Source organism: Crassostrea angulata, chromosome 3, assembly GCF_025612915.1.
Source record: "Crassostrea angulata isolate pt1a10 chromosome 3, ASM2561291v2, whole genome shotgun sequence".
Lineage (NCBI taxonomy): Eukaryota > Metazoa > Mollusca > Bivalvia > Ostreida > Ostreidae > Magallana > Magallana angulata.
The window spans coordinates 6,835,388-6,863,120 of record NC_069113.1 but is presented as its reverse complement, the minus strand read 5'-3'; the positions used below and the strand labels follow the sequence as shown (position 1 = coordinate 6,863,120).

The 27,733-nt window shown below is 36.1% G+C and overlaps 1 protein-coding gene across 14 annotated transcripts in view; it reads left to right on the top strand.

Moving 5' to 3' along the window:
* LOC128176649 (neurexin-1-like) overlaps window positions 1-27,733 on the top strand; it is a 48,249-nt gene that overhangs the window by 17,889 nt on the left and 2,627 nt on the right. For 4 of the 14 annotated variants that reach the window (XM_052843121.1, XM_052843118.1, XM_052843120.1 and 1 more), the window contains exons 4-19: window positions 4,229-4,378; window positions 5,944-6,104; window positions 6,585-6,611; window positions 8,431-8,592; window positions 12,620-13,409; window positions 15,779-15,996; window positions 18,155-18,266; window positions 18,634-18,711; window positions 19,600-20,358; window positions 20,493-20,612; window positions 20,924-21,111; window positions 21,377-21,551; window positions 24,928-25,020; window positions 25,298-25,406; window positions 25,621-25,654; window positions 25,854-26,378. In XM_052843121.1, coding sequence (XP_052699081.1) covers window positions 4,229-4,378; window positions 5,944-6,104; window positions 6,585-6,611; window positions 8,431-8,592; window positions 12,620-13,409; window positions 15,779-15,996; window positions 18,155-18,266; window positions 18,634-18,711; window positions 19,600-20,358; window positions 20,493-20,612; window positions 20,924-21,111; window positions 21,377-21,551; window positions 24,928-25,020; window positions 25,298-25,406; window positions 25,621-25,654; window positions 25,854-26,378 — 3,701 coding nt within the window. Of the gene's footprint in view, window positions 1-4,228; window positions 4,379-5,943; window positions 6,105-6,584; window positions 6,612-8,430; window positions 8,593-12,619; window positions 13,410-15,778; window positions 15,997-18,154; window positions 18,267-18,633; window positions 18,712-19,599; window positions 20,359-20,492; window positions 20,613-20,923; window positions 21,112-21,376; window positions 21,552-24,927; window positions 25,021-25,297; window positions 25,407-25,620; window positions 25,655-25,853; window positions 26,379-27,733 lie in introns of those variants that run through there. The other 10 variants (XM_052843130.1, XM_052843129.1, XM_052843128.1 and 7 more) reach the window with 8 other exon arrangements.

Sequence of the window (27,733 nt, the reverse complement as noted above, 5' to 3'; positions counted from 1 at the left end):
CCATTTTGGGTTTTTTAATACTAAATAAATTTAGACAAATCTTTAACTGTTTCCTCAACATACGTGTACAGTACCGATCAGACCCAACCTAACAGAAAGTAAACCCCAACTAAACCCAGGATTTACTTTCTGGGTTTACTCTGGGTTTACTTCGGGTTTACTAGAGTGGACCCAGAGTAAACCCAAAGTAAACCCAGAGTGGACACAGAGAGTAAACCTAGTTAGAAGTATACCCCTTTAAACAGACGCTAACTGTGTATTCGGAATATACAAGGGGCAGAAATTGCAGGCAATAGGATGGTAAGATAAAAGACGGGTCTGCTTCACACCTCAGTGCGTACAGTTGACCTCAAAAGCAATATCCAAGTAAACCCAAAGTAAACCCCGAGTGGACCCAAATTTTCAAAAAGTAAACCCAGAGTAAACCCAAAGTAAACCTAAAAAGTAAACCCGGGGTTTAGTTGGGGTTTACTCTGGTGTTAGGTTGGGTCTGATCGGTACTGTAGTTCTGTAAGAGCTTCTATTTCAATTCATGAGTTTTTTATGTTTCTTGATTGGTTTGGGGAGATTTGAATGTCTGTATCCCATTTTATTGCGTAATGTCGTGATTAACATGTAGGTTTAATGCGTTTCAAAGAGAACCAGGATTTACACCTCCGGATAACGTAAATTGTGAGTAGATCTTCTGTTGACTAAAGTCAAAGCATAGATTGCTTCCACTATCCTCATAGAAACTAGATTAGTTTTGAAGATATGGTAGAAAAATTTGTTTTAGAAACATGAAGTATTAAGTCTTGTCAGTGATTGAGAGAGGGGAAGCTGGGTTTGTTTCACAATCAGCGAAGGGAAATGAAATAGAAATGCCATTCAGGGTGTTTGTTCAGCCAAGGAACAATGCCTGAAATTGATTGGTTACAGCAAATCTGGCAGTCGAGGAAAGTACATGTATGTAATTGGGTTTTGTAACAAACAGTACTTTCGAGAATTGTGGAATATGTTACTTTTTTGGCAAACTTATTTTCTTGATTCCGAAATGTGTGGGCATCAGGAAAATATGACAAATGTTACTGTAAGAAATGTTCTATTGATTAAATTGCCTTATGATTCACTGCAAGTCTATAATACAACCAAAAACAAAACAAATATGGTATGTTGTATCTCGCTCTAGTCTTGAGTTGGTCGGGCCAAAATGATATTGTTTGTTTGGAATTGTCTCCCGGTAGTAATTCTATTTAGTTAAAATTGAGTTTGAAAAAAAAAAATCCCTCCCTCCCTCCTGATTCTAAAAGCATCAAGGTGGCAATTTCAAATAAACATTTTTTTAAGGATGGCCTTGTACGTGTTCTTTACTTAGCAGTATGTGGTACATATATTTTCATTCTCCCTTTCATTAACTCATATTTCATCTCAAGATTTAATAATGTCCTTAATAGAGATTCAGTGATGATATTGGAAAAATTTGAGATTTATGATAAGTTCTCTCTCTCTCTCTCTCTCTCTCTGTTTTATTAATTTCAAGATAAAAAGATCTTCACTAACCAGTTAACTGGTGTAAATTGTAAAAAAAAAATGTCCCTCAGGAGCTGTACTCTGTATTTTTTGTCAGACAAGTTCACTGCATGTTCACATTATAAGAATGGTCTGGAATAATAATTGTACCGAGTCTGCCACTGATGGTGTGATAGAGGTACCGAGATCAATACCACACCAATGTATAGCATGAGTTCATAGAAAACGAGGGATACTAATTATATTTACTCTGGTGTTGGGCCTTTGATCTTGGTTGGGGAATAATTGTCATCAAACTCGCAGTGGTCACAATGCTGTAATGGTACAAAGTTAAAAAACAGGGGAAAACAGCGCAATTAAATCAAGCTCCACAGATTGATAGAGTCCTTTCTCTGTAGAATCAATTGACCAAATCATAATATTTACAAAGCAGTATATGAAAGTCAGAGGACCCACTGTAGAAAGTTCTGACTAGCATCATAATTAATTGATAAGGATATGATGATTTATAAAGATTTTTGATTTGAACAATTATATTTGTGTACTAGAAATTCAAGCCTCGTTCATGTGACATTGAAGCAAATAGCTGTACTTTAAGATAAATTGATGACTCCATGACAAAATTGTATAGGTATCCAACGTGAGCAGGGGTTACACTTGCAATCAACAATGTCCTTGTTACTTTAAGCACATTTTATGACATCTCTCAGATGAGGGATAAATTGGAATGCTAGTAGAAAGGGGACATGAATTGCTCTCAGTATGCTTGTTGCTTGGGTGATCCTGCAAAAGTAGATCCTCAAGCAACCAGGAAGGTCCCCCCGCTCATTACTGGAAGCAAATCAATCTGTAAAACTGAAGACCCATCTATATGTAGTGTTAAAGTATAAAGTGTTTGCAAGAATTCTTAAATTAACCATGCATTGAGTTATTGTAAAAATTCTGACCATGTGGTTGTCTGAGATTTTGTTTCTGTGAGTCTGTAAAAGCTGTGGTACTGTGTTGCAGTCATTGTAAAAATAAGGTCACATGCTGCTCTAGTTTGGAGAGCTCCTTCAGAATTGGCAGTCTACATAGCTACATAACCATGGGTGTTTACAAGGACAATAATGGTTCTTTATTCATCAATACTGGTACATGTATTTCATTTATGTGCCGAACAATTACAAGCTGTACCCCACCAATTGCAAATGAAGATCAAAATTGAAAACTTTTGCCAAAGATAGGTGACATCCCAAGAGGAAACTTCCTTGATGTGATCTTAAACAACAAACAAAATGCTACAACAGAACAATGAAAAACTGTATACAGGAAAGTTTTCTCTGTTTTAATTATGCTTCATCCCACTCACTTAATGGTAGATGAATTTAAAATGAGTAAAACTGAAAATTCCTAGTCGCTTTTCTTAAACTGTAACATTTTTTGACAAATTCTCAATGGCGCCAAATCTTTTAAAACCATTACACGTATTTGGAAATTTGACACAGCTATGACATAAAAATAAATAATAGATTAATAAGAAAGTTTTCAATAGTTATGCTACATGCTGTTATCTGATCTCCTTTAATATATCATGGTGTAGAAGGAATCTCTGTAATATTAATGCTCTTTCCTTGGATGCAGATGGTGATAATTGAAAATCAAAATGTATATGCAACATCCTATTAACTTTTTTCACAAAATTCATTTTGATAAATAATTCATATGTGTGTAATAATTACAAAAAGAATTGACACTTATGCCCCACTGCTCCCCACTGAATTACATCTGTGTGTGGCGAACCAATATTGAATATTTAATTAAGCTGTAAACATGTTCTCAGACATTGAAAAAGATAAGATTAATGTAAATTTCTGAGAACACCTAGCTATAACTTTTGATACTTAATTGAAAATTCAACTGCAAGCAGAATCGTGGAAATGGTTTTCCCAAAATAAGTCTTTTGGGTGAAGTTTTCCTTTAACTATGAGATTAAATCAGAGCATAAAATTCATGTTTTCTTCCATGCTCATCGATGCCAATCTGACAACAATACAAGAGGCTCATGGGTTGCAATAAAAAAAATTCCAGCCTTCCCAGAAGTTGACTCAGTTTAAAAGGAAGTGTCTTATCTCCAGAAATTCATTTTCTGACTTGCTCTGTATCTTTAAGAATGAAATTTTTGATTCTGGAATATTAATATGCCACGCAATCTATCTTGGAGTGTTTACATTTTGGAAAGAGGGAACTTGAATTAAGTTGCTTCATTGAAAGGTTTCTTATCTGAAAGAAAGCAACAAAAATGATTCTGTCAGTCAGTATCTTGCTGCGAAAACCTGATAACATTGTCAAATGTGCATTTAATTGCTGCATCAAAAAAACGATTGAAGCTGTGGAATGTTCAAGTATCTGAAGGAGCAGCTCTCACTATGCAGTTAACTTTTTTTTGTCTTAATTATTTGTAGATACAAAAAATCTACTTCTTTTCAATAAATCATACCAAAACAAATTAAATATATATATATATATAAATAAATGGCCCTTAATTTATAGCCCCTAATTTAGCACCTTACTTTAACATCCATGTGAAAAATTAAACTGTACAAATCCTTCCAAATTACATAAATCTGGTGCTTTGTATGGAATTTTGTTTAAAAATAATCATCTTAACATTTCTTTGTTCTATGGAACAAAAATTGTATTCTTTTCAACTTTGTGTTACTCTCATGTTTTGCTACAGAAACCCAGAAATCAGAAGCGACTTTCTTTGGGTCAGAGTACATATTCTACGACTTTATGGCGCAACGGACCGACCACATCAGCAGCCAGTCAGACAGGGTGGAGTTCTATTTCCGGACCGAGCAGCACTCTGGCTTCCTGTTCTATACAGGTAGGTACTGATTCATACCCTCCCAGCATAATGAAGCACATCCGAATATGACATCTAATGTCTGATGCTTGACGGGGGAGAATTGATAGGTTTAGAATCATGCCCTCCAGGCATAACAAATAAAGCACATTCGGTGACTACAATTGAGCTTTGTTAAAAATCAAATGTCTTGACGCTGAGAGGGAAGAATAAAATTCAGACACTAAAACATTCTTAATCTGAGAAAACTACTAGATTCAATGTCAGATTTTTACTGAATATTTTCAAAATCTTGAAAAAAGTAAAAAAAATTCAATGATATAGAAAGCCTTTGTAGATAACGTTATAAAAAGCAGAGCTGAGCACCCTATGATATATTGTTTTTAAATATTTCCCAACTTGAATAGACAGATTTGTGTTCAAGATTTTATTAGATATCTAGAACTATTCAAATGAAAATGAAACTGAAAGATTGTACTACATGTAAGGATCACAATTAAGATTATTTAGAGACATTAAATTAATTTTTGACTGACATAGAGTCACATATATTAGGTTTTGCATGTAGCTTTGGAAAATCAGGAACTTGACAAGTTTATGACAAGTGGAAATTGAATGTTCACCAAAATTTAGAATACAAGATTAAAAACAAATGGCAGCAAGTCATATTCAAAAATTTAAAGTAAGTATAATCACACTGACAGGCAGAGATGACGATGTTCTTTATTATGAAGGTTCAGCATCTGTTAGTTGAATCAACATAAGTATTTCATTCACATTATTAAACAAATCTTTGGGTTTTGTGACATATCAGTTATCCTTTTTGCATGCTCTGGTTGGTTTTGTGCAATTGCGTAAGGCTTTGATTCAGAAACAGTACTGTATATATTTAATTGTGTGAATCTTAAGATTATTATGACATGAAAATGAATTTTGTTACACGTGAAGAAAGAATATGGAATGTCATCATTCAATTTCTGCAATTGCTCTTTGTCAGTGTCCGCTATTCTTGATATTTGTTTGGGGTGGGGGGTGCAGGGGATGGCTGGTAGTACTCTTGTTTTAGTAAAGTTCTGGAGAAGCATGCAATTAAAGTATAGCTGTTATTCATAAAACCCCTTTGCAGGAGACGGTAACTGTAAACTCTTATCTGAGTATTGGGAATTTTTCGATGCGGTTCAAGTCACATTCTGTTCACTGATATTTCATTAAAAAGATATTATTTCTGTAAATACATGTATCAGCTCTACTGCTACAAAGGAAATTACATTAGCATTTGTGATCAAAGTTTGCAAATGCAAATGAGCCATGTTAAGGACATGTTTTTGTGACTTCCAAAAGGTTAGGTTTGAAAAATCTGATTTATTTCGATGGAATCATTCTAATGTGGAAAATTAAACTTGTTTCCATGCATTTTGGTAAAAATTCCTTCTTTATAAGGTCAGAATAATTTTGTATTAAAGTACAAAAAAACTGGTCACAGATTCTTATTAATTAAAAAAATATATTCAAGATATCATTTGACTGTAACAACAAAATTTTTTTTTATAGATTCCAGATAATGACAAATGAAATGTATATTTCAGGTGAAAAAAGTGACTACATTAGCATTGCTTTGAGGAGTGGAACAATCATGGCCATTGTTAATTTAGGTGGCGGTGAGACCAAGGTGGATGTCAGTCCCAGTGATTATCGCTTTGATGACAACCAGTGGCACCACTTGTTGTTAACCAGGTCTTCAAGGAAGGTAACTCCTTTGTCTGAGTCTGTCCTCCCTCCTATCTACAATGTATTTATTGCAGGACATGCAGCTATGTTTTATTGTAACTTTAGTTATAGACATCTATGTTTTATGATTTTTTTAGCACCAGTTTTAGCTGAATGCAATAGGTGCAATATGTTCATTGATCTTTATGATTGCTGGTAGCTTCAACGTCATCAATTTGTTTCAAGATAACTTTAAAAAAATAAAAGAATGATTCAGTCATCATTAAGAATTGCAGAAAATATGAGGACAGTTCATTATCGTTTGACTGATAATCATGCATTGCAACAAAATTGTCTTGAAGCTGCTAGAAAACTAAGCACGAATTGAGATAGAACACATTTAGAATAGACAGCACCGCTGTGTACAACTTTCAATCACTCTGCACTTTTTACCCTTAATTTACTTGAAACTAATGTTTTATTTTCTATTGAGTTTGAATTTTTTTCATTAATTGAAAAGCTGACAGTAGGAAATGCCAAGTATATAGTAAGTAACCATGGCGATTGTGAGTTACCATGGAAGCATGACTGCATGGATTCCTTCCTGTATCCCTATTTCTGATACATTATTTTATGTATTGGCCAGTGAACCTTGTGTTTCATTTTTTGTTGTTTGTAGGCTTGTCATCATAGATCTACTTGTAATACAAGACTCTAATGTACCATATATATATATATATCTGCCAAAAAAGAATGTCCCTCTGTCAGACATTTGTTGTATATAGTGTTCAGTCCTCTTGCGTGTCTGTTGATTGGTCACAACGGCAGCCATGATTGTGATCAAGTGTTTGCAAAATCTGTACAGAAAATGGATGATGTATTTGAGGCTGTTTCTCTTTTGTGGTACATGTTCAATAAATTGCCTGGTTTGGCTGGATTAAAGCTGCAGTAGACTGTGAAGAATAACCTATTACATGTTTTGTATTGGGTAATTTTGCCACCGAGGGATGAACAACAATATCATTCTGTAGTTTTTTCTTATAAAGTTACTCGCAAGTAATTCTTCTTTAAAATCATGTTAGATCTGAAGAAATATCTTACAGTTCAAGGTTAAGTGAGGGAATGTATTTTCTGATAGTTACACATGTCATATATCAATCCAAGTCTGTTACATAACATGATAATAAATGATGGTTTCCACCTGGAAATCTTCAAAGATCTTTAGAGTCGCTGCACTAAAGAAAAAAACTAGCTACATGTATTTAGTGGAATCATGTCATTGACATTTGAGGAAAAGCATGGCGTTACAGAGATATAGGTAGAACTGTCTTTGTCTGAGCTTGTTACTTTGTTATATTGTTGTTATATTGAATCAATGTGAGGACCAGTGTTCACTTCAATGCTTACTTCAATGGATCCAGTAAAGAGCAATGTGTAATTTGTGTAAAGCTATAACCTTTCTAGGAGACCCTGTGTGGAATTGGGACTAGGTTTATTACAGGAGCGTGAAGGATGTGGCATTTTGTGGGCACCAATAGCCCCTGTGTGAATTCAGAAATCAGATTTGTGTAAGGGCTTGGGAGAGATTGGCGAGACCAATCAAATGTATTCTAAACCTGCTCATCAGTATTAAGAGTTGGAACTCTGGAACTGTTGGTCAGCTGATGGAAATGTAATTGATATTTACATGTTTCATAAGCCCTGAAGACTAAAGGCTTGGGCTATTTCATTACTCAGGGGCCACTGACTCGAAATGAGGAGCGTTCGATTCATTTTCTGGTTGGTCTGAATTAGGGCTTTAATGGAGTTAAGTAATTATGCTGGTTTGATCTGATACCACTGTTGGCCATGTTGACTGAGGGCCTCTGGGAATTCCTTGTGTTTTGTTTTCTCTGTGTGCATTGTTACCCCCCAGTGTGTTTTCCCATTGATTTTTGGAACAAATCAATCATATTTATATAGACAAGAAAGAATTAATTAAATGGCATCATGTTAGATATGAGAATACACATGATCATCAACAACCCTTAAAACCCAGAGGTTTAATACCAACAGAGTGAAATCTGAGAATATCAAATATCAACATTATCAATAATAAAGGAACTCAAACAATTCAGTTATTCACAGTTAACATAAATTATTAAAATATTTTCTTTAGGTTCTTTAATAATGAGATATATACCAGTAATTAAAATTAGTAGACGTAAATGTTTTTTGATTGCAAAGTATTTAAAAATCTTGAACAGCCAGTTACAATATTGTATACAACCCAATCTTTGTGTAAGAACTATATATATTCTATTCGTTCAATATTAATGAAAGTAATTTTTGCGGGGGTTAAATGAAGATTTTCTGGTTCTTTACAGGTGAAGATGACAGTGGACGGGATTCACTCGACAGAGCGAAGCATGGTCGGGACGTTCACCATGCTAGACAGCAAAGTTCTGTACGTGGGTGGGCACCCCCGCGCCATGCGGATGGGACAGGGCATCATCGTCACTAACTACTTCAAAGGATGCATGAAAAAGGTATTTGTTGGAGGGGTCTTGTAGAATAGGTTTTGTTTCAGGAGACATCTGGATGGGAAAAGTTTCTGTGAAAAGGGTAATGGAGATTGATGAGTTTTGTGGGAGAGGGGCATCTACCAAGCAGATTGGAAAGGTTTTTGTTAGAGGGAACTAGAAGATAAAAAAAAGAAGGATATCAGTTTGTTTCACTTGGTCATCTTCCACATGGATAAAGAAGGTTTGTGTCAGAGGTCACAAAGATGAGGAAAATTTAGAAGTAAAATTAGGAACCAAATCAGTAAATTCTTAGCAGTTAGTATTTCAGAGCTGCAATGAAGATTAGAAACAAAGTTTTACTCTTACTTATGAATAGATTTTTGTTGAAAGGTTTTTAACCGGGTTTTCCAACGGAAAAATCCAGTTATTAAAATGGTGAAAATGGCGGGCGGGCAGGCGGCTGCCAAAAGGGTACCCTCATTATACGGAGAACTCCTCCTACAGTTTTCAAGATAGGAAGTTGTTCTTTTGCAGATCAATTGTACATATATCAGAGGTGTACATCTTGCTAGGATTTTGATTTCCGATTATTTATGAAAAAAATAGCAGCTGTTGAACTTAGTCATTTTTTGGCAAAATATTGCATACAGGGTACCCTCATTGTACGGATAACTCCTCCTACAGTTCTCAAGGTAGGAAGAAGTTCTTTGCAGATCAATTGTACATATATCAGAGGTATGCATATTGCTAGGATTTTGATTTCCGATTATTTATGAAAAAAATAGCAGCTGTTGAAATTAGTCATTTTTGGGCAAAATATTGCATATAGGGTACCCTCATTGTACGGATAACTCCTCCTACAGTTCTCAAGATAAGAAGTTGTTCTTTTGCAGATCAATTGTACATATATCAGAGGTATGCATACTGCAAGGATTTTGATTTCTGATAATTTATGAAAAACATAGCAGCTTTTGAACTTAGTCATTTTTTCGCAAAATATTGCATATAGGGTACTCCATTTCATTGGATACAGGTTGACATGGATTATGGATACAGTTCACATAAAAGAAAACCCGGTTTGCTGTCACATTGACAGCTTTTCACTTGTTGGTTTGATTGTTTGTTTTGATTGAAAAATCAAACAAGTACCATATATGGCACATTTTGACACATAGTGCAGAACAAACAATCTGCCAATTCTGCTCATTGCTTTAGAATAACTGGTATTGGTGCAGAAGCTAGATGAAGTGTTCTGCAAATGTCATTAGATAAAATAAAAGTGATTATAGTTAATGCAGCAATCCAAGAAAATCCTCTACGATACCTGAATCTGTCCCATATAGCCAGGTAATTTGCTGCAATTCGATAAAAAGTGGTGACGGGATCGGAATGTGATATTGGATTCTATTGGGTACAAATTTATCTGCAGTTGATGCATTTAGTGCAGAACGCAATAAACAAACTGGTCATCCCCACTAGCTGCCAGAAAATATCAATACTGTTTTATTATCACCATGATTTAATTATCGAAAGCTGTAGAGTACATGTCATCTATGGAGTACACAAAAATCATTTTTCTCACGTTTTAAATAATAAGGCTTCTGGTTGGAAATGTTAATTTTTATTCATATGTAGATCTTATTGATGTACTGTCCATCTGTGTTGTCAATATTAATACCAGTTTTATTGAAAATGTAACATCAAGTCAGTTCAGCTTTTGTAAATGATTGTAAAAAATGTGGCAAAGTTTCAGGTGTTGTATTACTTTTCATCAATTTATCGTATATTAATGGTTGCCGTCTCTTTATTAATATCAAACAGCATAAAAAGGTTAAATATTTAATTGAACTAAAGTAGAAATTTATTGCTTGCCCATGAAACAGATTGTCTTTTGAATAGAAATGATATTTCATTTGAGTGTTTTCTAGTTTCTACCATCGAGTAGTGCTTGCATTTACCTTTTATGGAAAATAAATAATTACTGATGCTCTAAGACTTTTACCTTATACCTCTTCATTGTTCATTAGAAATGAAGGTACCTTTTATACATGTATTGGTGGATAAAAGTAAGAATTAATAAAACTGAAATATTTATTCTTCCCCCTTTAAAGAAAGTTTTATATAAGGAGAAGGTATATTGGAGTCCCCATTTAACATATCGAAAATCTGAATTCATAGAACCAGTGAAACCACAATATATAAGTTTATAAAATTGATGTATTATTTATAGTGACAGCATCACCTGCACTAACTTTGGTACAATTGAAATACATTCAGAAAAACCTAATCTTTGTTAGCCTGTGGTGTCCACCCTACACCGTTCTCCATATCCTTTTGGTTTGTAATGACATTGGTGTTTACTATTCCATTACAAAGTTCCTCAGATATTTTTAAATAACCACTAAAGCTTCAAATTTCCTGCACAAATTGTCCTATTTGCTTATATAGTACATGTAGATTCTGAATTTTAGGTTATCTAAACCAAAAGTCAAGTGAGCTTTATTCAAATTCTATCCATCCAATTTTTTTGACTTTTTTACTTTTTACATTTTCTTACTCTTTATACCAAATTACTGAGCCAATTTCATCCAAACTTCGCAAAAAGCATACATGTACTTGGAAAAAGGCCTTTCAAGTTTATTCAAATGAGAGGCTTAGTTTCCCTCCAAGAATAGAAAGTTAGGAAGTTGAAAAAAAGGTAGGCAGGTTTGAGGGGAGGGGTTTAAAAATATTTTTCCTTAGAACTAAATAGCAAATAGTAAAAAATAGAAGCTTCCTTGATATTTTACTTCATGCTGTTCAAACTAGGGTTAGGAATAGGTCCCAATGGTTGAAGGTCAAAATTCATCATGTGAATATAAACATAACTTTGCAATTATTTCTCTTCAGAACATGTAATCACTGTAGGAAAACCGATGACTGTAATATATAGAGTATAGAATAATTACAGTCATCAAAACATGTCAGCCGATTTGATCGGTTGGAATTTTTCATTCAAGATTTCTTTCATTTGTAAGCATATCTGTATAGCATTCAATAAAAATTGAATGCACAGTGATGTAATGTAGGTTGCAACTTGTGAAACTATTTTACACAAAAATATATACATGTATTATACATTTATTATAAACAGTCTTATTCAACAAATAAGTTCTATAACTTGAATTATTAAAGAAAATTGGATGCAAGTATTTTAAGAATTAATATGCCACTTCAATAGTTAAGCTATTCATCTAATTTTGTAGGTTTGACATTGCCACTCAGGTGAGCATTGTGGCCCGTGGGCTGCTTGTTATTTTAATTGTTGACCTACATATTGATGGTTTTTGTAGACTTTTGGACAATTCAGCAACTTTAATAGTGGTGTGGGGGCCATTGATTTTCACTTACTCCCTTTTCTGTCATTCTATTTGATTACCAGTAATTGTGAACAAAGTCCTCTAGCTTCTCTGCTAGGATGTGACATTTTATGGAGAGGGTTTTACACCATGCAGTCTTTTATGCGTTTTGTGGGGGGAAATCTTTGATTAAAAATGAAGTTATGGCTTTTGCAAATGTCAATGCAACCTAATTTTGAGGGAATGTTTAATGTTGCAGTTTTTATCTGTAATAAACATGATAAAATCATTATCTGCAAGCTCATGATGAATTGATTAAAATTAGATTTACAGGATGATTTGGATGCATGTTTGATCAGCCATCTGGGTGGTATTTGGTGGCTGATACTTTTCCTTGTCAAACGTTACTTGATGTTTTTGTCAAAGACCTTCGAAATCTCAGTAATAAAAGTGTACAAACATCCCCATAATTTGGAATTATATCAGACAGAGACTCTGGTAGTAAGCAGTGTACATTACCAAACGTCTTGTAATATCCTCCACTATCAATTTTATGTCACATAAAATCACTAACAAGGCAATTTTCAGCACAAGAAGATATCGTGATTCATCTTTATGTGACAGGAATAAATCTATATCTTATTCAAGATCAGTCGATGTGGCTGAAATCCTCTAGATATGACATTTTCCTACTGATTTTCTTCTTTTTATAGGTGATTTACATGGCTGACAGCTTAAAACTTGACCTGAGCAAGATGGCATCGATGGGCAACAGTTTTGTTCAAGTGGAAGGCAAGATAACCTTCAACCAATGTCAAGATATTGTAGAAACTAACCCAATTACTTTCACCACCCCTGAGTCCTTCATCCCACTCCCTCGCTGGGAGGTAAGAAAGGAGGGGTCCTCTCTCTCATTTACATTCCAAACCAGTGAAGACAAAGGGGTCATCATGTATAACCGCAGAAGAGGAAATTCAGACTTTTTCGCCTTTGAAATATTTGACGGTTACCTGTGGTTCATCATTGACTTAGGTTCTGGAGCATTCAAAGACAAAATAGCCAAAAAAATAAACGATAAGATGCCACATCATGTGACTTTGAAACACTTTGCCACTAGGAAATTGGGGTCATTTTCTCTGGATAATGAGGCCAAAGATTACACTGTTCCTGGCAACAGCACAAACCTTAACCTGGATGGAGAGCTGTATGTTGGGGGATTTGGAACATCCAATGAGGGTATTCCGAAAGACCTTTGGGCAGGGACTTTGGGATATGGCTATGTTGGGTGCGTGCAGGACCTCGTACTGAACGAAAACAAAGTGGACCTGTTAATGGTGGCCAGGAAGAACAGCCGGGCAGGAATAGGTGACCAATGCAAGGTCGAGACTTGGGTCAAGTGTTCAACTCGGCCCTGTCTAAATGGAGGGGCCTGTTCCGAGGGCTGGAACAGGTACATGTGTGACTGTCGGGGGACCTCATACAGAGGCACACAGTGTCAGTCAGGTGAGTGGGCTCAGGTGATAGGAAAAGTAGGATGTTAAAGGGGATATCATACAGCGGCACACAATTAATGCCAGTCAGGTGAGTGGGCTCAGGTGATAGGGCAGGTGGGATGTTAAAGGGGATATCATACAGTGGCACACAATTAATGCCAGTCAGGTGAGTGGGCTCAGGTGATAGGAAAGGTAGGATGTTAAAGGGGATATCATACAGTGGCACACAATTAATGCCAGTCAGGTGAGTGGGCTCAGGTGATAGGGCAGGTGGGATGTTAAAGGGGATATCGTACACAGTATCAGTCAGGTGAGTGCAGTCATAATAATTGGGGAAAAAAAGCTTAGGAAAAATTTGGACAGTTGGTACAAATGTTTTGTCAGTCATTGATAATGGTAACTATCTTTACATCAATAAAAGTGCCCTTTTTTTTCATTTACTGTATAAGATAATACATGTATACACTTTGCTTGGAGTATCTTGAAAATTGTTTGGATGGAATTTTTAAACACAAGTTTGTTTACCGTAACTATGTGTTGATCAGAGCCAGTAAATATGTTAGAAATTTTTGGTTCACACATTAGCATGTTCTTAAATATCAAAACAGATAAGAAAAAACTTCAGAAGGCATTGATATCAGTACAGTTTTTGGTACTGGATCATCAGATGTAGACACTGTGTTTTGCAGTCAACGTCTGAGTGATTGCTATAAAGAGTAGGATCTGGATGGTGAATGCTTTCTTTCTCCTTGCTAGCTGGCCATTAGCTCAGTAAAAAACTTCTGAGACTGGTACAGATCTTGTTGATGTAGTTCAAAACGATAGTTAATGCAAAATAATATGCAATTCCCCTGTGGATTTTGTGATCTAGATCAATTTGCTTATTTCAGGAAATGCATCCATTTACAAGTGATGATTATTTGTGAAGTATGTAGTCACCATGGCTAAAACCAGTTCCAGAAACCAGAATGGTCCCTTAATTAGGGGATGGGGCAGATCAATTTCTCTGTTTGAAGTTATTAATGGAGGAATACTTAATCAAACATTTTGCAGTTTTTGGAGACAGTAAGCATGAATTAATAAGGTTGTGCCAACATCTGTGCTTGTTTCCATTATCTTAGTAGGCATAAATATTGATAGAATCACTAAAACTCATCTACTCTCGGAACAGTAGTCACGTTTTTTGTCATTGTAAATATTAAATATGTGAGAAGTGCATAGCAGAATGATCAGACTCAAGTTATAGCAAACTACTTATTTGATCTTTTAATGAGTAGCCACACTTAACTCAATTTGTTTCCCATAGCTTAAGTTCATGAATTCACCGGCAATCAGTATATACAAGTGACCTAACAAATATATCCTAAAACAACTCAATTTTTTCCAAAGTTCATGAAAATGATATATACATAAGTTACCACAACAAATGTATTGTAAAACAGGGGCTTACCATATTAGGAATATCTCTTGTTAGTGTTCATTAGGAAGACAAAGCAACAAATTGGTAAGCTGAATTTACCATCAAATCGAGGCTCTGGCATCAGTTTGTCTGACTTATTTGGTTTAATGCCCTTACCACTGCCATTAGATGGATTTTCAGGCCCCCCTTATCCAAAGCCAAATTGTCATCACAGGGAATATTTGTCTGAGATTTGGCAATTAATCAAGACTGCGATGTACTATCTGTCCAATTGGGCAATTTGATAGATGTACTGTATATCTGATGGTGGTGGGATGTTGATGAGTCGGGGCATTTGTAGAAAACCAGATACCTTCCATTAAGTCTATTCCTAATCTGCTGCCATTTCATCATGCAGTCCATTTGACTTCAGTAAGAAATGGCAGCACACCATTTCTGGAAAACTCGGAGTATATTGCTTATATCCTCCAAATATATGGAAATTGGTTTAACAGGCTAATCTCCATCTCTGTAAGATATTGATTTCCCTGCAGGAAGTAAAATGTACACTTAGGGCTTACAAACATGGACAGTTATTTGATTTTAGGATATTGCAGAGTTTCATGTCCAAAGACAATGAACTTTGTTGTTGATACTTTTTTGGTTAAGTTTTTTGCCTTTATCAACAACAAGTGAATTGATGTTCGTCAAGTCAGTATGAACTTTTTTATTGGGTACATGCATGAAAATGTTTATCTACATATGAATGTCAGTTTTGGCTTGCTTTTCCCTGAAAATCATAACTTGATTATATAATAATAAATACATATATCATTATTATGAGGAATCCTCTATTATTTCCTTGCTATTTTAATATAAAATTAAATTGTTTGCAAATCAATATGAAAATAAAGATTTCCACAAAATCATTACTATATATACTATTAGTTATAAAATGTTTTGTTGGCTTTTTGATTCAGTTGCATCCACTCTAAATTTTGATGGTGGTCAGTACATGAAAGTGGCATTTCCTGAGGAGTCAGTGACTGAGGTGGAGGACATTTCACTGCGGTTCCGGACAGAGCGGGAATCCGGTCTTCTTCTGGTCACCTCCTCACAGAAGTCCTCGGACATGCTGCTGCTATACCTAGACAGGGGGAAGCTCAAACTGGAGATCAGCATCAGCAACCAAAAAGAGGTGGGAATAAAGAAGTCAATGGGGAGTTAGGGGCAGTGGGGATGTAGAAGTCAGTGGGGAGCTAAAGAACAATGGGGATCTAGGTGTTAATGGGGATCTAAGGATCAATGGAGAGCTAGGGGTAAATTAGTTGGGATCAGTGGGAAAACTGTGTTAGTGGAGAGCTAGGGTTTAGTGGGGATCTAAGTGTCAATATGGATGTAAAGAGCAATCGGGATCTAGAGGTTAATGAGGATAAGGACTACTAGGGAGCTAGGGATCAGTGGGGATCTAGAAGTCAGTGGGAATCTAAGAAGTCATAGGAGATTTGAAACTCAATGGAGATATAGAAGTTAATAGGGATTTTTAGAATTATTGGGGAGCAAATAACGGGTTCAGTTGGGAGCTAGGGGTCAGTAGGAACCAGGGGATCAGTTTGAGAGCTAAGGGTCGATGGGAATCAAAGTGTCAGTGAGGAGCTAGGGGTTGATGGGAATCAAAGCGTCAGTGAGGAGCTAGGGGTCAATGGGAATCAAAGTGTCAGTGAGGAGCTAGGGGTCAATGGGAATCAAAGTGTCAGTGAGAAGCTAGGGGTCAATGGGAATCAAAGCATCAGTGAGAAGCTAGGAGTCAATGGGAATCAAAGTGTCAGTGAGAAGCTAGGGGTCAATGGGAATCAAAGTGTCAGTGAGGAGCTAGGAGTCAATGGGAATCAAAATGTCAGTGAGGAGCTAGGGGTCAATGGGAATCAAAGTGTCAGTGAGGAGCTAGGGGTCAATGGGAATCAAAGTGTCAGTGAGAAGCTAGGGGTCAATGGGAATCAAAGTGTCAGTGAGGAGCTAGGGGTCAATGGGAATCAAAGCGTCAGTGAGTAATTAGGGGTCAATAGGAATCAAAGCGTCAGTGAGGAGCTAGGAGTCAATGGGAATCAAAATGTCAGTGAGGAGCTAGGGGTCAATGGGAATCAAAGTGTCAGTGAGAAGCTAGGGGTCAATGGGAATCAAAGTGTCAGTGAGGAGCTAGGAGTCAATGGGAATCAAAATGTCAGTGAGGAGCTAGGGGTCAATGGGAATCAAAGTGTCAGTGAGGAGCTAGGGGTCAATGGGAATCAAAGTGTCAGTGAGAAGCTAGGGGTCAATGGGAATCAAAGCATCAGTGAGAAGCTAGGAGTCAATGGGAATCAAAGTGTCAGTGAGAAGCTAGGGGTCAATGGGAATCAAAGTGTCAGTGAGGAGCTAGGAGTCAATGGGAATCAAAATGTCAGTGAGGAGCTAGGGGTCAATGGGAATCAAAGTGTCAGTGAGGAGCTAGGGGTCAATGGGAATCAAAGTGTCAGTGAGAAGCTAGGGGTCAATGGGAATCAAAGTGTCAGTGAGGAGCTAGGGGTCAATGGGAATCAAAGCGTCAGTGAGTAATTAGGGGTCAATAGGAATCAAAGCGTCAGTGAGAAGCTAGGGGTCAATGGGAATCAAAGTGTTCGTGAGAAGCTAGGAGTCAATGGGAATCAAAGTGTCAGTGAGGAGCTAGGGGTCAATGGGAATCAAAGTGTCAGTGAGAAGCTAGGGGTCAATGGGAACCAAAGCATCAGTGAGGAGCTAGGGGTCAATGGGAATCAAAGTGTCAGTGAGAAGCTAGGAGTCAATGGGAATCAAAGTGTCAGTGAGGAGCTAGGGGTCAATGGGAATCAAAGTGTCAGTGAGAAGGTAGGGGTCAATGGGAATCAAAGCGTCAGTGAGGAGCTAGGGGTCAATGGGAATCAAAGTGTCAGTGAGGAGCTAGGGGTCAATGGGAATCAAAGTGTCAGTGAGAAGCTAGGGGTCAATGGGAATCAAAGTGTCAGGGAGAAGCTAGGGGTCAATGGGAATCAAAGCGTCAGTGAGTAATTAGGGGTCAATGGGAATCAAAGCGTCAGTGAGGAGCTAGGGGTCAATGGGAATCAAAGTGTCAATGAGGAGCTAGGGGTCATAGATAGGGGAATATTAGGATCAAGGGATCAGTTGGATTTGGTATAAAATCTTTTTTTTTGTAAATTTTGCAAAATTTGAAGTAAACGTGTAGTGTTTTTTTATTTGCTGTATCCCATTTTTACAATTTGTTTTTATTTATAGGACATAAATCAATTTTTAAGTGTTTTGATGCTGCAGTATAAAAATTAGGTGTTTAACTTTTACTTTTTCAGCAAATGACAATTGGCCGAGAGAGACTAAATGACCTAGCTTGGCATACTGTTTACATGACAAGGCGAGGGGATACACTCACCCTGAAAATAGACGACAATTACCCTAGTGCAGGTAACATTCAAGATATCACACCTGTCTTTTGATTTATTGCACTTATGTTAGCTCTATCTACTGTACTAGAAATCTACATAGGATATTAAAAATTTGAAAATTCTTATCCCATAGAGACGCTTTAAATCGTTTTTTCGAATTTCAAGTTTCTTTTTAAATCTTTGTCGTAAGAATTACTAAAACCAAAATATTACAAATGTTGTAAGAATTACAAAAACCAAAAAGAAACTCTTTGTATGACCCAATCTGTGTAAAGCAATCAGATAACAGCAATATAACAATGTAAAGATTTGAACACAACACATTAGACCCGGTCTTAGCGGCCTGCAGCAGTCTCTCTATTGATTGATTCTTCTCTATTTTTCAGTAGCATTCTCTTCCTCCTATGTGAAGGTCATGAACATAAAACTCTTGTTGCTAGGTTCCCCCGGCCCATTGCCTTCTGGTAAATATACTTGTTTCTCATCCTCGGGCCTTCCTGGCAATGTCACTATGCCTGGTTCCCTCCCTTGTCCCTGCTTTCACGCGTTTTTCATTTCATCCCTATTTTTTTCTTACTCCCACTTGGCATTAGTCACTTCATCCTTGTGCACCTCTGCGCTGAATGTCTCTGGAGACTTGCTATATCATAGAAGTGATTTGAAATTAAAATTGTCATTTATTTGGTCTTTTGTGACTGCTTTGTTATTGCACATCTGCAATTTTCTTGTGCTGTTTTGATTGCAATGCATTGAAATATTCTGGTAATTGCATTTCTGTATGTACTGATTTATTGCATGGTGGAGATTGTAGCACTGCTTATTTATAGACTTTTAGATTATTTATCTCTATTTTGTTTGGCAGTTTTATTGTTGAGTGTGCAAAAACCATATTTATATGGGAATGTTGTTAAAAATTCGTGATGGAGATGACAAAGTTCGTATATGAGCTTGCCTGAGTCAGAGACAGTTATGGGATTTTCTGTTCAAAGATGTCTGTCCTCTGCATGTTTTGTTTCCATCTTTTCTCTTCTTCAGGTTTTATTTAAAAGAACTAGTGATGCTGTCTTATTAGTAATGGACATAAAACAGAGACAAAGCACTAAACAAAACAAGATTGATTATAAGCAAAATAATATTTTTACAAATCCAAGCATACAGATTGCACAAATATTGATTTGGTCTGCTTTTTTTCGGTAACCAGTAACTCAGGTGAGCAATGAATGGCCCAGTGACCTAGCTAGTTTTTCCACCAATAAATGCAATAAAATGTTATTAATTACAGATTGCATAAAGTTATCTTGTTGTAAAACTTCTTGCTTCATATGTTTACTTTTATTCGGTCTGTTTTCCAGATACATATCCCAGAGTGCACCAGTCAATGAACCTGCTACAGATGGAGGTAGGTAGAAGCATCATGCCAAAGGATGACTTATATCTCCACCAAATTCCTAGCTTTGTGGGATCTATGCAACAGTTTTACTTTAACAACAAGGAGATTATCCAGCTTGCCAAGACCAATTCACTTCCAAATCTGAATATCACTGCTCAGTTTAACTCGGATGCTCCAGTTCTTAAGGACACTGTGACATTCAAGTCAAAAGATGCATATGTTACTCTTCCCAAACTGCTTGCCAGGTCTCAGTTTTCCATTTCCTTCCAATTTAAGACAATTGAGTTGTATGGTTTGTTACTGTATAACGGTGGCCAGGGACCGGATTTCATCGCTATAGAGCTACAGGATGGGTATCTCCACGTCCTGTTTAACATGGGCGGGGGCCCACAGCGTGTGGTGGTCAACATCCAGCAACGACTCAACGACAACCAGTGGCACCTGGTGTCCGTACAACGACCGGGGCTTGAGCAGATCCAGATCCGCGTGGACGATGAACATCCAACCATCAGTGACCTCACGGGGTCAACCAAACTGCATCTGGATCTGACTGGTTACCTTTATGTCGGGGGAGTCGGTAAGTCCATGTACAATGACATGCCGTATTCATCACCTTATGGATTCCAGGGATGCATGGCGTCTGTCGACTTTAATGGGCGGAGGCCTAACTTATTCAGAGAAGCAGTGAAGATTTACTATGGTGTAGAGGAGGGTTGTCAAGGTAACAATTCATAAAAAAGCTGTTGTTGCTAAGTTTATTCTCTTCATAGAAGTCTTTTTGTTTAGTCTTTATTCATGTACTGCAAAGCACTGATTGCAACTATGTGTATTCTGTGATGTTTTTTCTGGATCAAGGTGCCAGTAATAGCTGCCGTGCAGATTCCTGCATGAATGGAGGGTATTGTATAGAGCAGTGGAACAGTTTCCAGTGTGACTGTAAAATGACCTCTTACACAGGACCAAGGTGTATGCAAGGTAGGATGGTGTCTTGTTATGTTATACATTACACAAGATTTACATTGTGTAAGAAATTCATTCCTTTTTAGGAATAGAAACAAAATTTTAACAGCAATGAACAATTCTATCAACATGATTTGAATAACAAATTATTGCAATGCATAATCTAGAAAGGAATTAATTTCTGATGCTGAAAATTTGCGTGCAGCAATTACTTTGGCATCTCATGGGAAATAATCTGTTGAAATAATCTATTGAAACACCAACATTTGCATGTATATTGCATCATTTATTCCTCATTTGAGCCTGATTTGTGATTGTCTTTGCAGAGAGCATGTCAGCCACATTTGGCCCCACCCCGGGGCTGATTACATACTACTACCCCCCTGACTCCCTCCCTAGCCGTACCAGTGACAGACTGGCCTTCGGGTTCCGGACGAGCTCCAGTGTGGAGAAACAAGTGACTCTTTTACGTGTGGAGAGTCAGACAGGAGCGGACTTCCTGGAAGTAGAAATCGTAAGTAATCTTGATCAGAAAGCTGGCTATTTTAAAAAATCAGAAGACATTATAACTGTCTTTTGACTGAGGTTTTATTGAATGCAGTGGTGTATCTCTCGCACTTTGTGTGGAGTTAAAGGCAATATTGTGAAATAGGGTTGTCAAAATTGGCACACAGATTGCTTACAGCAAGAGGAAGCAATCCAAGTGATCTGCAGCGTTGTGCTTTTTCATGGTCAGTCCTAGGTGTGTCTTATCACCTTCATCTGTTTTCTTCATTCAGATTAATGGCTCCCTGTTTGTGTCTTACAACATGGGGTCACAGATGTCCGTTCCTATTGGAGACCACTTCACCAAGGTAACTGACGGGAACTATCATGTTGTCAGGGTAACCAGGGACGGGGCAGCAGCCACGCTACAGGTCGACAACAATGATGTCACCAGAAAGGACCCCACCAGTAAGTGCAATAAAAACTACAGTGGGGATGTAATGCATACTTATTTTATATTATCAATGCCTTTAATATCTAGAAGAAGTGCTCTTGTTGTATACATATTTTTATGTAAGTACATTACCAATAAACCATGTTTAAAAGATGTGTAATGGATAACCTCAAGGCAAACTTAGTGATTTATAATATGAAATTAAAATGACTGCAATTGTTAAACAGTTTAAAGGGGCATGGTCACTATTTTGTTAAAAAATTATTTTTCAATTTAAGTGTTTACAATGCTTCAGTAAGGCATTTTAAAAAGGCATCCAAAATTTGAGTGTCATTTGTTGAGTTATAAACGAGTTACAGAGCTTTCAATTCTTTGCTATGTAAACAAAGCTTATGTTTACATTTTGAATGTTGAAGTGAAAATTCTAGTTTTAAACACAAAGTGAATGTGTGAATCATTAGGAACTGTTAATTCGTGCTAAAAATGAATAAGAGGATAGACAAATCAGTTTAAAAAAGATTTTTACTGGTATATTGAACCTATGTAAACAAAAACAGGGCACAAGCCCTGTTTACATGACGAAGAATTGCGAGCCCTGTATCTTGCCTAAAACTCAACGACTGGCACCCAAATTTCATGTGATCATTAGAAATGCAATCATTAAGCATTGTAAATAATAAAAACAGAAAAATAAAATTTGACCAAAATGGTGACCATGCCCCTTTGATTATTACTGCTCCTATAGGTAGGAATGTGATGTTAGGTACTCTCTGATTTCTAGTCATTCTTTTTTCTTTTTCACATGCTTGTATCATGGATCTTGTTATGAGCTAAATTTAAAAATCTTGTGAATGAAAAACTAAAATCATTTGTATATGCATGTATCTACGTACATGAGTAGTGTTGAATATCAACACAGGAAAGAATAGAACACATGTTAAGTCAAACAGTGTGTATGAATACTGTTTGGTTTTCAGGATTTCATTGTAAATATAGATCATTGTACAGTCATCCAATAATTCAGGGTCATACAATGTCTGAATATGTTTATTGAACATTGATTACTGTGTAGATTCAATAATATATTTTTAAATTGAGAAATGTGTGAGAATGCAATTATGTTTTAAAAGCTTAAATGCATGCTTGTATTCATTCAGATGTATTTTTGGGGTATTATTTGTATTGAATTTTTTATAGAGTAGTTAGATTATTTGTGTTTGATGTTTTGTAAATATTGGGACTGTTTACTTACCATAAAACACTCCCACCATTGCCCTCAAAGGGGAATAGTCATTGTGTACAGAATATTAACATTGACTCTTTTGTGAGACTAGCCAGCACGGAATCAAATACATCCTGAACGCCGGGGGAAAGTTTGAGTGGATACTGCGAGTTCAAACAGCGGATAGCTGGCACTGATGTACATAGGGGGAGGAGTCACAGTCATAGACCAAGGTTGCTCTGGGGATCCATAAACTCCGAGAGCCATCCAGTGTTATAGTTTAGGGGCTTCAACACCCATGTCGCTGTCTTTTTTAAAGACAGTAATTCAGCCATGAAATGCCAGTGTATATTTTGTATTCAAATGTTTTTTATTTGTTCAAGTTGTTAGCTCAGAGCATGTACATAAAACCAGACTAGAAAACTGCAGTACGTGAGCTATTTTTTTAAATACATGTATATGAACAAGTAACATTTATTATACTAGTACTATAAACTTGGTACAAAGGACTACATTTGATATGGACAAATAGTCTGCCCCCAGTTTTAACCATACCAAAATCAAATCTTCATAAAACAATATACAAAGGATGTCTATCATATTAATCTAGATATATTGTTCATCATTGTCTAATACATGTAGGTGTCTATCTATGACATTATCCTTCATACTTTGCTTTTGAAAGTATAGAGCGCAGGTCTACTCAAGTAAGATTTTTACATGTTTTTACACATCCTACTTAAAAAAAGATACTAGAACAAGCAATATGCGCTGTACATTTCCTAGTTAAAAAACATTGGGTGATAACCTTTAATGTACCTATTCAGTATGATTTCAACTATCTTTAACCTTATTTGCAAAACTTTCTATAGAACTTTAATTTTGGGACAAGAAAAGCATAATACCAAAATCATGTAGTCCTTTAAAAAACAATAAATTGTGGTTACATCAAACAGAGAATTTCTTAATTTTAAACATATTAACCTTTAAATAAGATTTTTCTTTTATATGTACCTCAGATGTTTAATGATGAATTGTTATGAAGAGTCAATTATGACAGTGCTTGTGTGTAATGACAATCAGACAAGTTTGTTTAGTAATGGCTAATGTATTTGTTGATTGTTAATCATTGCAGTTAGCCAAGCATTTGTAACATGCAAAACTGACATTCGGTTGTTTACTGTAAAAGTCGTTATTTACACTGATGGTTAAGTATGCGTTTTCTATGGTCAAACAATACGGAAGGGTATTAAATACCGGGATGCTTGATTTATTGCACTTAAGTTTTGAGATTTTTACCATACGCGCAGGGGTATTTTTCGCGGTTGTAATTGTACTGCGTAACTAGTGTAAATTTCCCTCGCACATAAATAACCACTTTTACAGTAAACTACTTAAAAGTTACACCTGTCTACTGTGCATTCTTTAATGTTAATAGGCATCAATTTTGTGGATTAAATTGGTGAAATTTATCATTTTATTAAAGGTTATGTTTTCACCATTCCTGCATGGTTTTTCAGGCAGTTATTTACAAATGTATTTGTACATGTAATGTTATACAATGTATGTTAATGTTTGTAATTCCTGTGTGATTAGGTATTTAAACAGAAGATTGAAGGGATTACATCAAGTTTTTGGGAAGGATAACACAAATCATTGTGGATTCTTCAAAAGTAACAGCTGATAATATGTAATCGTATGGACTGATGATTTTCTCAAACAAATTATGATGAAATGATTCAATAAAGTAATTTCTTAAATAATAATAGAAATGTATGTTGTATGTATGGGGTACTCAGTACTTATCCATAAAATCCACAAAGTTGTGATCCCCCAAAAACTGATGATCCCAATCCATGAATTTGTGCGAAATACATTGTACATGTGATGTTTACTTCTGCCTTTTTAATGCATCAGGTTTTTTATCCAAGCTTTTCTCTGTGAATGAGTTTGCAGGTAATGGATGTGCACTTGTCTCTAGGTTATCATTGTATATAAAGTTCTCTGAACAGTTTGTTCCTGTTGAATTTATGAAATTGATGAGTTACGAGCAATGAGAGATAACTCCAGTGAAAATGACAGCTTCAAATAAGATTTTGTAATAGTTACATGAAATATACTGTGAATTACCGATAATTAATAGTTTAATTATATTATATTTATTATAGGAGAAGAGCAACAATGGAGTGTTTTCAACAACCAATCCAAAATCATTGTGGGTGGAAATGGAAAGAAACCATTCTTCAGGGGATCTATTTCAGGTATTGTTTCTGAGAAGCATTTTAATTTACTTCATCTGATTAAATTTCACTGTGTCATTAGATTTTTAAATTTAATTTGTCAGTTCAATTTGTTTACTCTCCAAACCATTGGTGTAGTAATTTGAAGTTTAATTTCTATGTTTTGTTTGTCCATCTTACCTTTTGCTCATAGAATCATTAGTACATGTATATTCTAACTTTAAGATTGCAACTATCATACATTTTATAAATAACATAATTGCATTTTATTGCATTGATTCTCACTGTTGGGGTGTAGGTTTGGTGTTCAACGGTAAGCGGGTGATCGATCTGGCCTGTGTTCAGGACCCGTTCATTGTGAAGGAGGGCAATGTTTTGGTCTGCCCCACTACTACCAGGTACGACAGGTAACTCGGGCCTCAGCTAAAAACATCAGACAGGTTGTGTAATGTCCTCAGTACTCTGTATGAAACTGCAATCGTGTATTTCTTCATATATCTCTACATTTAATTTGTCAGTATTTATTTCCAATGTATTTTCTTGCTTTTTTAGTATTGAAAGACCATATTAAGTCCTGAATATAGCTGTTTTGTTATTAACATGAATCAATGTCAATTGTAGAAAACATGAAATGCAGTCAACAGAAGGAATAAGGGTACGTGTCATTCTCTGATTCTTACCAAACTTTCATTTCTAGACTTCTCTTTACACTTGCCATTTTACATACATGAACACTAAAATGTTTTCAGTATGACAATTCTTTAGTTTTGATTTTAAACTTTGCTTCAGTTTGATACTTTTGTGGATTTTTTTTCTTTAGTTGTTTGTATAATTAAGTTTATCACTCTCTTAAGATAGACAGAAAAATTGATATTAGGAAAATAGGCATCAAGCGAACCCAGAGAAGAAATTCTAGGGAGGTACTTTCACCTTATAGCAGCAGCAAGCATTCTAGCAATTCAAATAATGCACAAGTGTCTGGCAAAGACAAAGTCGTTAAGTTTTCTTTGATGAATTCTGAGGAGTTAAAACTTGAAGATGACTTAAGACTAGAACCACAAAATATTCTGTTGGATTACATGAGCGATGACGCAGATTTTGACAACCGTGCAGACTACCAGGGGTCGGGGAGCGGGAACCAAGATATGACCAGCCAAGAGCAGGATTGGAGGACCATAGATGTGGATTATAAGGCGAGCAATAGTCGATACGAGGACACTGTCCATCATGTGATTCCAAGGAAGCTAGAGACCGACCCTGCTGAGTCGAACCAGATGAAGCCCTGGGCTGACATTGGGCTTGGGCGGGGCCAGGAGGGGGGTGTGGTGCTGGGCGAAGAGGAAGTGGTTCAGTTCACCTATCATCCAATCACTGAGACAGTAAGTGGAGGATGAACTCTACTAATGCTTGATTAATGAGACAGGGAAGCACCATGAGAGATGAGAGATCCCTAATAAAACATAATAATGAGAAAGTGAAAAATCATGAGATTAAAAGATCCTTACTAACATGTAATAACTAAGACAGTAAGTGAAGGATCATGAAAGATTAAGTATCACTACCAACATATGAAAACTGAAACACTGAGTGGAGCATTATGGGGAATGGAAGATCTCTATTAATGCATGATAACTATGTTGATGGAGGATCATGAAATGAAATATCCCTACTAACACATGATAACCGCAATTGTTAGTGGAGGATCATGAGGAATGGAAGATTGCAACTAACACATCAAAACAGGTACATGGAGGAGCATAACATCATGAGGAATGAATTATCCCTACTAACTCATGATAACTGGGCAAGAGGATCATGGGGAATAAAGTATTCCTACTAATACATCATAACTAAATAGATGGAAGATCTGAGCAATGAAGTATTCCTACTAATACATCATAACTAAATAGATGGAAGATCTTGAGCAATGAAGTAATCCTACTAATACATCATAAACTAATTAGGTGGAAGACCTGAGCAATGAAGTATTCCTATTAATACATGATCACTAAATAGCTGGAAGATCATGATCAATGAAGTATACCTACTGATACATCATAACTAAATAGGTGGAAGATCTTGAGATATGAAGTATTCCTACTAATACATCATAACTAAGTAGATGGAAGATCTTACCTTGTAATATTCCTAGTTTCCTACTAATACATCATAACTAAGTAGATGGAAGATCTGAGTAATGAAGTAATCCTACTACCGGTAATACATCATAACTAAATTGGTGGAAGATCTTGAGCAATAAAGAATTCCTACTAATACATCATAACTAAATAGATTCAAGATCTTGAGCTATGAAGTATTCCTACTTATACATCATAACTAAGTAGATGTAAGATCTTAGCTTCTTAATATTCCTAGTTTCCTATTTTTACGTCAAAACTAAGTAGGAGGAAGATCTACTAATACATCATAACTAAATAGGTGGAAGATCTGAGCAATGAAGTATTCCTACTAATACATCATAACTCGATGATGGAAGATCTTGCGCAATGAAGTATTCCTACTAATACATCATAACTGAAACAGTTAGTGAAAGGTCTGAGTGACTACTAAGACATTATGACAGTGTGTAGAGGAGAAACTTGGATATTGAAAGTAGCAAACTGGTGGATGATTTGAATTTATAACTTTAACCCAAATAGAATTAATGCCATCATTTCAGATAAAGAAAAAAATGGATTGCTTAGTTAGATGATATGTATTCTGTTACGAAACA